The 12,550-nt window shown below is 43.1% G+C and overlaps 1 protein-coding gene and 1 long non-coding RNA gene across 3 annotated transcripts in view; one reads left to right on the top strand and one right to left on the bottom strand.

Moving 5' to 3' along the window:
* LOC135401125 (uncharacterized) overlaps positions 1–12,550 on the bottom strand; it is a 60,207-nt gene that overhangs the window by 8,490 nt on the left and 39,167 nt on the right. The window lies entirely within an intron of this gene.
* Positions 7,029–12,550, top strand: part of LOC135401124 (glutamate receptor ionotropic, kainate 2-like) — a 47,988-nt gene continuing 42,466 nt past the window's right edge. Inside the window, exon 1 of the mRNA XM_064633321.1 lies at positions 7,029–7,392. Coding sequence (XP_064489391.1) covers positions 7,296–7,392 — 97 coding nt within the window. The 5' untranslated portion in view covers positions 7,029–7,295. The remainder of the gene's footprint in view (positions 7,393–12,550) is intronic.

The following is a 12,550-nucleotide window of genomic DNA, read 5'->3' as shown; positions in this document are numbered from 1 at the left end:
CCAGCTGTGGCGTGGTGGCTGATATCCCCCCCTGCATCCTACACTACCGGCAACACCTCCTACCGGCAACACCTCCTCCACCGTGACGCCGTATGACCGTCGTGTATTCCTACTTGGCCACAGCACTCACACATTGGCTACCATACTGTGTTACGTTCCCAGGCCTACCAAGTGGGCCGTCACCACTGCGCTCCTCCGCTTTCTCCAAGCTTTGTCGGACCTTATGAACACCCTGTGATTGCCTGTGATTACATGAATGACATGTGAACACTCTTTGATTGTGCATTATCTGTTTTTCTTTATTTTTAATTAGTATATTATTATTATTTTTGAATAGCAAGCAGACCTTTGTCTGGCTTGCCTTTCCCTTTTTATTTAATAAACCTTCATATCCTCCCTCATAATTTTACTACCCTTCAACCTGAGAGCCGAACCGAAATTGTTATCGGTTCGGTTCGGGTTCGACCATAACGGCCCAGTTCAGGTTCAGCTCCGGAAGGCAACTATAGTGGTTCAAACCAATTAATTCTAAAGAGTTCGGTTCACGAACCGGTTCAATAATATGAACTTTCCTCCATTGGAATGGCGCTGTAGGCGAAATTAGCCGCAGCGGCATTTCTGTTGTTACATTTAATTTTCTATTGCGGACTGGAACAGGAGATTGCAATGCTCATGGCGCATTTTTAACACGAAGGACGAGGAACGTGTACTATATTGAAGTGCACTTAAATCAGATGTTCTCCAACCACGATCAGAGTTAATTGCCTGTTAGAATTTCATCTGCGAGGTTGAGAACAGGCGCCGTACCATTATTTGACACTTTGCCTATATTTTAATTGTAAGTGAACAGCCTACCCCTGTTTTCTTAGCCAATCGCAAACAAGACTTCCATCCTTTCAATTTGCGCTAGCACCCCCATAACATGGAACTTTCACCTATTCGTAGTGATTGATCCTCATGAGCGTACTGAAGGGTGATGCTCTTCTTAGGAACCAACCAATGGCAAAGACCACCACCCACCATCTGCTCATAATCAGCACCACCATCACCTGTGAATTAAGAGAGTGTGTGTGAGAGAGAGAGTGAGCTAAGAAAAATTGAGTAAACTGTGAAGTAATTGCAGCTTCTAGTTCCCTAGATAATACTTACTGCCCATTTCGGTCCCTTGCCCTGAAATTTACTCCCCAGGGTATCAAATAGTTGCTAAACTTCGCAACTGGTCCGCTTAATGCAACAAACAACAACAACAGATAAATTAATGATGATGAATGCAACAGTTTGCGTAAATATGTGCTCCTCATGAATTTGATGGAGACACGGCTGTATAATTACGCAATTTGTTGCCCACAGAGTAGGAAAAAGTGGTTCTTCCTTGGCAAATTGTATGTTATGCATGCCACAGGAATTAATGTTACTCGATAACTTACTCGTAGTCTCGTACTATCTCTTACTCGGTAACGCCCTCTACAGGGATTTTTGGGTGCCAATAAATTGAATTGCATATTTATCACGGTTCCTATTCAAAGGATTTTCATGAATGCACATGGGTTATACACATAAGGACTGTGAGTGCAAAGCGTGAGATGCAGCACCCGCTCTGTGCCACTCATTTAGCCACAGGCATTTAGTCCATACAGGGATTAATGGTTTAATGTCAATTTATTTACTCTCCGATTGGACAAAATTTGTTTACACAGAGTAAATTTAGTCCTTTGTGCATCGTCCTGTACGACGCTCTATGAAAATCGTTGGCATGCATCAGACACGCTCTACGTGGCATAATTTAAATTTTCCCCACAGTTAGTAATGTGGATAGGTGTGAACCGTTATGTGAACCGGTTACAGAACTTTTTTAACGGTTCAGTTCCGGCTCAGCTCCAAGACGGCGCCAATAGTTTCGGTTCGGCTAAAAATAACGGTTTTCGGTTCAGGTTCGGTTCGACTATAATATCCTAGAGATAAAACGACCCCGGTAACATAAGGGACGCAGAATGAAGCAGCTGCATTTGAAGGGAGGGAAGGCCTTCTACATATGGTATTCGAGCGCGGCTGGACGTATATCGCCTTGCACGCGCTGACCAAGCTTGTAATCTCACGTACACATTTCCGTAAAGCAGTAATGCAGCAAGGGCTAAAAGAGGCTGTGTGAATGTAAAAAAAAAGAAAGAAAAGTAAAGGTACAAAGTCTCAAGGGATATGAATGGCATGATCAAATCGCATTAACATTAACATATATATATATATATATATAGATACTCATTGAACGATGCGACAGCACCAGAGGACACGACTTTCCCCCCCCCCTTTTTATATATATATATATATATATATATATAGCCGACCTGATGAAGCCGACATTAATTATTGGAAGCATATATATATATATATATATATATATAGAACAAATAGATTAATATATCAGACGGCTACGAAGTTGAATAAAAGTGAAATAATAAGACTTGGACTACAGATTACAGGAACGTTAACAAAAACTAATTTATTTAATGGGCAATTTAACACACACATATACATATATATGTTTACAAATATATATATATATATATACATATATATATATATATAACATTATTATGATTATTAATAATGATTATATTATATAATATATATATATATATATATATATATTAACATATAAAGCCTTTCAAGCGCCCATTAGTGATCACCTTTGAAGGTCATCTGCAAGGTTTCCATCATTTTCGATAACGAAGCAAGGATTAACTTTTTCGTTCCCTCCTGCATTATCGAGCGCAGCCTAACCTGGTTACGACATCGACTGAACCCGTTTTCTGCAGCGTGATTTATGCGCCCTGCTTCTCCCAGCAGTGGGGCCTGATAATTAGTTAAAGGCCGGTAGCCATTGGATTACAAGGTTTTGCTACAAAGGCCCTCAGAGAGACAAAATGACAGAGAATGAACTCTCGCTTTTATATATATATATATATATATTATTATTATTTTCACTAGGTATATTTCCAGTAGCGAGCTCTGCACAATAAGTGTCTAAGATATCACGCACTACACTGGGAACGTCGTATATAAGAAAACTGGACTACGTGAAAGGGGAACCAGTTTCTACGCACAATGAAAAAATTACAGGATGGTTACGGTTGCGTAACGCTAATTTCAGCGGTAGCTGTTGTGTGTCGATGTCGACACTTTTATTGCTGGTACACGCACAACTACTTTAGAGTGACAAGTACTGCCTTATGATCTGTGAAGTGAGCGGTGATGTGTAGAGCTGGGATTAGCAGGACACAAATATTACTAAAATCGCGACAAAAGCGGGACAGGAAACGCTGAAAAATCGGGACACTTTCCGGGACAACGTACCCATCTGTGAGTATGTCAAGGCTGTTTTTACTAGCTTTATATTTTTTTAACCTGTTTAGCATCAGCGAAACCGACTCCGAGGGTCTTGTGATACAGCCACGGCGATATCCCGAGACCTTCCCGTTAACAGCTACCGCTGTAAAAATGGGGGACACAAAGCCTGAGCAGTTTTAAACAAGTGAGAGACGGAAAGTCACAGGAAACCGTACTTCCGGACAAGTTAAAACCAACAGGGCAACTCGGCCCACAAATCTAAAGACCCCTGTGATTGGCTATGGCGGGTGGCATGACGCCTCTGTAGTGCGCCCGCACGCATGCTTCAAACTGCCGCCTGTACGCTGATGACGTTGTGAAAACATTCGTTGGAGATGACGCACTTGGAGCACATTGGCATGCTTATGAATCAAACAGGTAAAATATTCGCGTCAACAAAACATGTGTATCGGCTGCCTTGCGTCCACCATCTTCTCGTATGCCTCACTGTGAATGTGGGGACTGCGTTCCGGAGTATAGTTAATATAGTTAAAAGTCCTTCATGCAGTAAATTATGCAGCGTTCCCAGCCAAGCAGCTCAGATTCTTGGTCCAATATTGGCTAGAAGTCGGCAAAACTGGTCCAATATTGGTCCTGCATTTCCAAGATTTACCCAATATTGGCTGGTTATTTGGTATAAATGCCCAGTATGCCCAACGTTTTACTAATATTGACTAAATACTGGGCCATACTGGCCAAGCATTCCCAAGAGTATTCCAATATTGGCTATGTATTGGGAATAATGGTCATTGCTGAATAATTGGAAACCAAAAAAATTAAAGCAGAATTTTCGATGGATGTACTTCATGACTCAAACCAAAAACAGTAAGAAACACAGACGTTATCTTGATGCTGAGTTATTCTGATGCCGAAGCAATTCTTCACTTCAATGGTTTTTGCGTATGTAATCAAACTAAACTTAGACCCCTCACCGTTCATTTTAACTCAGAGGCGAACAGGACTCTCGAATTTGCGGAAGCTCGTACGACAAGCAATGTAGAATATCGGTTTTTTCTTAGAAAGGAAATGCCACTGCCTTTCTATAAGTGAGCTTTTGGTCCATCATCCCATTTATGTGATGTTCGCTAAAAACATAACATTGAATTTAAGCGCCTACATCCGTAGTACGTCCTCTGGACGTCATTGTGTTGTTTGGGAACGTATTGCCAACAATCACATGTAACATGACATATATCAATCATTTCAGTGACCTATATCTATGAAGCCTGTCAGAACTGCCCCTAAAGATGAAAATACTAGGCTGGCCAAATTAGGTTAATATACAGTGCAGGGCATTGGCAAAACTGGCTGGCCAATATCGGTTTCCAATATTGGTTCAATATGGGGTCAGGTTGCAATTACCATATTGGGCCAATATCATATTGGTTTCCAATATTGGACTAATATTGGTGTGCTGCTTGAGTGGTGCATGATCCTAAGGCGACATCATATCATACAGATCCGTTCCCTTGAGAACGTACACAATATTACTTTATTTTTTATACCCTAAACGTGAATGCTCATGCTACCCTTTACTGCAAATATTGCAATAACTGTACACTCATAAAACATCACCGTATGATTCGCTCCTAGCCAACAATCCTCCCGAATGACATCGTCCTCCGCTTTGATCTAATGCACACGGAAGGCGCACTCCTTTTTGTGACACTCATGCAGTTGTGTTAATCGTCAGAAAAAGGCTACGCTCATCGCTTCCCATAAATCAGTGGTGATAACCCTATATCATTCTGCGCAACGGTTAGCATTCACGAAATGTTGTTGTCACGTGGTGAAATTCAATTTTAAGAGTGTATGTGTTACCGGCGAAGTATGAATTCCAGGCAACCTATAGAATCTACAGGCCGGCCCTTCATATATTAGAGAAGGCCCCTTGATAACGTGGTCCGCCCCCCGGGTGGGCCGTGTCTTTGAATGTGCGGCCTATAAAACGGTCGTCGGGGCAATGTCGCTTGCGATGCCGTTCCCGGGAAGATTGTTTCTTAAAATATATGAAATGCCTAGACATTCTGTACAATCTGTACAATCTGTACAGCTCTTTTTGGCAAATTATGAAATCTAGCTTCCCGACAAACGTCTGTTTGTTTGTTTGTAAGGAAAGAAAAAGAGGAGAAATTAAACTCGTCTCCCGACTTGTTCTGCTACTCCTAACATAAATTCTCACCCGCCCACCCAAATATACTTCTCATGTGCTCAACTTGCAAGTTTGCTATTCACTATGCACATGTTTGCTATTCAGAAGTCCACTATTCACATGTTCACTAGAAGTCCACTATTCACACTTATCCACTATTCACAATTATCCCAAGATCATGCACAAAGAATCCTAAAAGGGTGTCTCCATCTCACAGCTCTGAACAGGCCCCGGTAAACGCCTTTCACACTCTGCATAGGCATTCTGTTCATTTCCAAAGCCACTTCCGGCAAACTGTGAAAAATGTTGTTCTCAGCAGTAAACACTTGTTTTTTATTTTATTATTATTACTTGTTTTCCATAAACACACGACCAGAATGGGTCCAAGTTGATTGTTCATCCGCCGATTGAGGCCGCTCAATTTAGCTGCACTCATTGGCCCCTATGAAGATCCTGTGCTCCATCGTCGGGTTCTTCGCCTGTTCATGGACTTCCTGTCGTCCAATGGATTGCTCCAGACGCTTTAGTTCTTTCTTGTATTTTCATCCTTCCTTCATCATCTTCACATAATGTTCCACATGCAATGGGGTAGGGTACCGCACCACCGCGGTAAAACGCCCCATCTCATCGTCATCATGTATTGTTGTTGTTGTTGTCATCCGCCGTGACTGACTGTTATTTTTGGTCTCCATTTTCTCTTGACGTAAACACGTACACTACACGGTGGCGCCACGACGAAAACAAACATTTTTGTACTTTGCCTGCCACGGCGTACGCATTCTATAGAATGCCCAGAATGTCGAATTTTGCCTGATATGTGTACATACGAATGGTATAGATTGTACATATTTAGCAGTTTGACATACTTGTAACGATGGTTTGCACGTAGATCGTTTACGTTGTTTGTCTTGCAAACTGTAGGATTGGACAAGCGCAATGCTCGCCACATAACGTTGTTATAGTGTTACTGAAAAGCAAAGTGTAATGTGTGCAGTTACTTGTGTTATTAGGTTATCAGTTATTGTGTTATTAGTTAGTGTTATGTTAATAAAATATTCTGAACAATGTATGAAATGCATTTAATTTCGTACTTTGCCGACCGATTTCGGGCATTTTACAACAACACACACACACACACACATAAATGGGATTATGATGTGCGGCCTTTTACAAAATGCCTAGGCATTCTATGGAATGCCGGATGTAACACTTTGCCGGGAACATATGCGTCGAAATGAGAATAACACTACATAAGCTTCAAACTAAACATTTCTGATTCACTAAGGCGCCACCTGCATAACGCAATTTGCAGGATCATTCCTCAACGGGAGGGAGAAAAAAAAAGAACGGGGTTACTTATTCGCTCTCATGGGGCTCGATGTGACCTGCAGCGTCATCTCCTATACACCGAAGCAGACGGGAGAATAGAAATGCTCGGAACCCGGGTTCGTCAGAATTGTAGGGGGTCCGAATAGGCGCTGCTCAAAATAACTTCGCACTCTCGACAGCCCAAGCCACGAGCTTTGCGGCCGCGTTCTTCGGGCGAGTTTGAAAGCAATGCACCGTCGGAAAGACCCCCAGGATCCGAGAGAATATTGTTGACTCAAGCTGGTTGCCTCTCCTTTCAAGCGAGTCTCGCATGAAAATGATGAGCGGCGGATGTCCTTTCAGCATCAAATCCCGGAGGACTATGCAACGGGGCTAATGAAGTTGGAGAAACGCATTGCTAGAAGGCTCTACACGAAGGCTTGAAGTAATCATGGTTCCGCTGCATGCACCCGCGCTTTTTGGATTCGTATTAGCTGTATCGCTGTTCAACGTGACTGTGGCTAGGCTGCCGGAAACTGTTTACATAGGTAAGTGGTGCTTCGGTTTAGTCGCATCTGATATTATCATGGTCGGGATTACTGTGATGTTCGGGGTGTGAGAAGCACAGGGTGTTCGGAGATTCTCCAATTCCGGGTATATTGCGCGTTAGCCTGCAATATTTTTGGTTGGCCTAGTTTAGTACGTTTCTCTATGTAAAATGGAAAATCAGAAACTTATCATGGCGATTGCCATCCACCATAGCCTATAACCGTACTCTCAAACCTTTTGATTGCATAAGTTAGGTTCGTGTTGATCAAATTATGCCAACGCGGTGTTGTAGACTTGCTGCCATATGTTCTTCGACAAGGGTGAGAAAAGCGTGATTCCAGTAACAGCACCGACTACATGATATATTCCTGCAAATTTTCTAGCAAAAACAAGCAATAATTTTTAAAGAATGCCGAAATAATTCCCCGGTTGAGATCGAATCGATTTTTGTATCTTTCCTGCTTTTGTGAATCGAACTTATGTTTCAGTCCATAATAATCTTTATCACATAAATGATAGATTTGCATAACTCTGACGGAAGTGTACCACTAAAATTTTGATGAACAGTTTTACAGCATGGTAAATCACTTGTTTAAGATAAGACTTCTTCATTTATTTAGCATTCAATCAAGATGACAGGCAAAGCTTTTCCCTTCAAAAGCTTCGGTACTGAGGTACAAGTAAAACACCTGCGTATGACGCAGCTGAAGTACGTCGTTCCTATATGCTAGTCTGAAATATGTAGAAGTGATGCGCATATGAAAGTTTAACAAACCTGGTTGTGAATTTAACACATGCAAACACACGCCAGCCTGTTCATATGTTATCTCCGATTCAAAATCGTGCCTCAACATTTAAAGTCCCTTATGAAGTGCACGAATCGTTATCAGAAGAGTTCTGCAACTTTCTACAGAGTTCTGCGGCCTTCTGTCCCATCACATTGTTCGGAAGAGGTGCTCGACGACGATAGCTTCCCGTACGTGCGTTTATTTACGGTAAGATACGTTTCTCGTTCGGGCGTGAAAGAAAAATACGCAGGAAGTGTGCTTGGGTATACCATGAGGCTTTCGTAAGTTAGCATGCACGAAAGCGTGGGTAAATCAAGCCGTGAAGAATGAAGGAAGAAATAAACAGAGGAGGGTGAATGAAGGCAGGGAGCGAATTGAAGATTGTCAGGCGCTGTTTAAACTCTGTTTGTCGAACGACAACAAAGGGTTGCTAATAGACTGTCTGTGGATTAATTTTGTCCTCCCGAAGGTTCTTTAACGTGCGCTGAAATCTCAGCACAGTGTATTTAGCGTCCCTGGCGGAAGACTGCGCATCTAAGCGACTTGTGCCCTGTCACATAGGATGCCTCAATACTACCTCTCTCTGCATAGAGGGAGGTAGTATTCATGCACCCTACTGCCACCAAGACACTGGCGCCCTCGGCCGGGATCCAAGGTGAACACGCAAAGCGTTACGAAGAGCAAAGAACAAGCAAAGAACGATGACAACAAGCGCCTGAGTACCTTCAGTGCCAATGAGTAGTGCCTCGCAACATAGCATGGTGGTGTCACGGTGCTGGGTTTTGTTCAGCCACGCAGTTTGTTTGAGTGGAAGTGCTGAGACCACGAGAAAGGGAGCCAAGTGACCAGAAGGTCATGGACGATGGATGCACTCGTAGGCACCGGGATGTTTACACGCAGAAACGCATTACGGGAATTTCGTTGTACAAATGGTCTGCATGCAAGGGTATCCATCTGTAAGGGTCCACCTTTTAAGAGTGCTGGTGCTCCTCCGGTCAGGTCATCGAGGTTCCACTAGGGCGGATTGAACAGCAAAAATAACTGCATATCACGTTCTTTTCTTTCTTATCTCTCTCTCACGTTTGTTGCATATCTGCACGCGATCCAGATGTCTGCTGGTTGGCTGGTTGGTATATAAAAAAAAGAAAAATATGGAGTTGCTGACCCAACTCTACATTGGACGGCTACTCCAGTGTGCTTATGATAGCGAGGTGGCTAAAAGGATGTTTGCTCTACAAGAGTCATAAGGAAGGAGATCACAGGGTGTGAAACATGTCGATGTGCTGCTGGCCAGTACCTTCTTGAGGTCAAGAGGGTCGGTGTCTGTTCTTCGGCGATTCGTCGTCCTTTTGTACGAAGCGGTACAAAAATGTACAACTTCGTCTTAGCGGAATATAATGCAGGAAAGAAATTGTCTACCTTTTTATTTTGTAAACGTTCCCGCAATATTAATCATGAACACAACAGAGTAGTGTAAAGGATGCAGTCGATGGTGGCAGCGATACGAAGATAAGTACACTTCAACCGCGTTAAAGTATGTCAGGCGTAATGCAATTACTGACTCGCGTGCCGAAAGAGCATAAAGATATGTCAACGTGACTGCCTTGTTGAGCTCCACTTAGGTGCAGTGGAGTAGTCCCAAAGGTGCAGTGAGAATCGGAAAGTAGTCCCATGGATCGATGTAGCCGTCTGCTTTGATGATGACGATAATGATGGTAGGAGAAAAAAAATTGAGATGTGAGCTATTCCAGGTCTAGTAGAGAAAAAAGAAAAAGTAGGGAAACGTCTAATAAAGACGAGAGCCCTGCTCCGCTTTTTTCTTATTCCGTGTTAGCGCCGCGTAGCAACTGTGGTTATGAGCAGCGTACAGATACGCACAGATGGAGAGAGGACAGCAGGAAGGAGTGGGGGGACAGGTGGGGGGGGTTGTACGCGTCCTGGGCCGACTTCTGGGGGAAGTGTGCCGACATTCGTCTGGAAAGTAACCTCAGACAGCACAGCTGGTGGTAGGACTCGAACCCACAACCTTACTAGTCTTCAGCACGACCTTGGCTACCACCAACGAGCGGGACGCCTTAACCCACTCGGCCATGCCGCTGGTCCTTGCTCTGTTTTCGAAAAATGCTCCTTACTCACTTCATAATTTGATTTCAATTGATACGCGCGATTCCTTACTAGTTCTCCACAGGGATTTCCACACATGCACACTGTTTTCGAAAAGTTAGCAGCGGGTGTCTTCCACACACCGCGCCATCCACAAAATTTATACCTTTTAGGGTATAAACGGCTTGCCCCAGGGCGCATACCTTTTGAGGTATAAACGATATACCTCCTTAGGTATAGTAACTTTAGACCTCCCTGAAGGTATATTATTTGCACCTCATGGTATAAACATATATCCCCTTGAAGGTATATTTTCGAACCCGGGATGTAATCTTGAAAAATTTGAATATTCGATTTTTTTCAGCGCTATTTAAGAGTGGCACTTTCCTGATCCAGCTCTTACCGCAGCAACTACCGCGAGAAGGAAAGGCAGAAAGCAAAATACCCGTACACGCACGCACACAAACGTACCCACAAACTCATATTCACAAAGTGCAGTTGTAAAACGTAAAGGAGAGCTCGTGCAGATTACTCGTCACGCAAGGAGCAACGTGGAAGGATTTGGTGGACAACAGATACTGGTGTAACACATCGTGGCTTCGCAAAATGTGGGGCACCTTCGCCCGACGAGCAAGTATATGAGTGAGGACGCGTAGATTTGGTCACTTCAGGAACAAATAGCACGGTGCTATAAACCACTCCCCCTATTAATTACGATGCAACTGTATTACCGACTGTGTTTCCTAATTAAATTACTGCTTAGCTGATATGGTATACTGTCTCCACCACAAATTAATGTGGTACCACAGGTTCATATCTAAAGGTATACAAAATATCGAAGGTATAAATGCAAGAGAGAAGTACCTTATTATACACTCAACTGGCGTGGAAGGTATAGCCTGGGCGATTTATACCTCCCACATGGTTTAAACGGGGTATAGACGTTGGTGATGAGGTATAAACATGGTAGTTTAGTCCTGGTTTATACCTTCGTTATACCTCTTCTATACCTTTTCTTCTGATGAACGTTTGGCTGTTTTAGTACGTCTGGTGTTGAGTTCCCCTGTGTTCCGTAATTCGTCGACACGTGTTCAAAGAGTGGCACTGTGTGGGGTATGCATAAATGAACTGCTGTTATGTCTGATATACCTAGAGGATGAGAGCGCTTTCGCGCGCGCTTTTTTGCAACAATAACGCAGGCGTGGCTAAAGCAGCACACCTACTAATTTTTTTCGACTATTTCTGTCCTGCGCATAGTTTTTGTTGGGTCTGCGGTTACGCATTGAGGACTTCATATTTCTGTAAAAAGAAGGAAAAAAAAAGAAGAAGTGAGGTTGGCTTGGCAATTTTCAAAGTGTGATCGAAAAAAATAATTTTCTCTCAATTTAAAGTTGTCCAGAGCCTTCCTAAATGGCGGCAAAAGTTTCCAGAAGGTAATTCCCGAAAGTCCCACAGTCCTCCGGCGAGTGCGTCGCCAGTTAGAATTTTTTTATCAGTTTAGGTGAAACACCCCGTATGTTCGTGTATATATTTGTGCGTCACTTAGGTATCACGATAGCAATGGGGCAAACTTTTAGAACTTGTCTTATTTGTTGACTCCGGGATAGCAATAGGAAAGATACGGTTAATAACGAAAGGGCTAAACGCTTAGGGAAAGTTTAGGAAGGTGAATACACAATCTTTGGTGACCCATCTCGTAGAGTCAACAATAGAGACTTGCACAGACACGCGCGTTACAGCTTGGTTGAACGAAGAATTAGTGAACGTTGACGAAAGTGTACGTACTGCGCAGCATTGGGACATTTTTCATTACGGAGAAACGCATAATGCGACTAGCGATGTGCGCGATGTACAAGACACGCACAGTGTTATCAACTTATCAGCGCTGGGAGAGTAAGCAAGCGATAATTGTCATGTGACAGTAATGTATGACTTCTCAATAGGGGAGAAGGTTCGTTTACGAGAGGAGCACCTGGTGAGAGTGGCGTTGCAGCCCTTTCGGTCTCGCGTTTCAGTCACGTTTTTTGATTGGTGAGTTCATCGTAAAAACGTGAATCTTCGCCGAACTCTAGTGTTGTTTTTAGATTTGATCCTCGAGGTCTTTTTCATGGTTAACTGATTTCATCGTTCGCCCTTATTGCATGTTATGCTTCCAATGAGGAAATAAACTCGTGAACACTACTGTACACATGTCGACATCGCTACAAATTAATAAGCTGTTCGTACGAAGAACTATCGACACGACACATAACCGCGAATGGTCATG

Source organism: Ornithodoros turicata, chromosome 7, assembly GCF_037126465.1.
Source record: "Ornithodoros turicata isolate Travis chromosome 7, ASM3712646v1, whole genome shotgun sequence".
Lineage (NCBI taxonomy): Eukaryota > Metazoa > Arthropoda > Arachnida > Ixodida > Argasidae > Ornithodoros > Ornithodoros turicata.
This window is presented reverse-complemented; position numbering and strand designations above follow the sequence as displayed.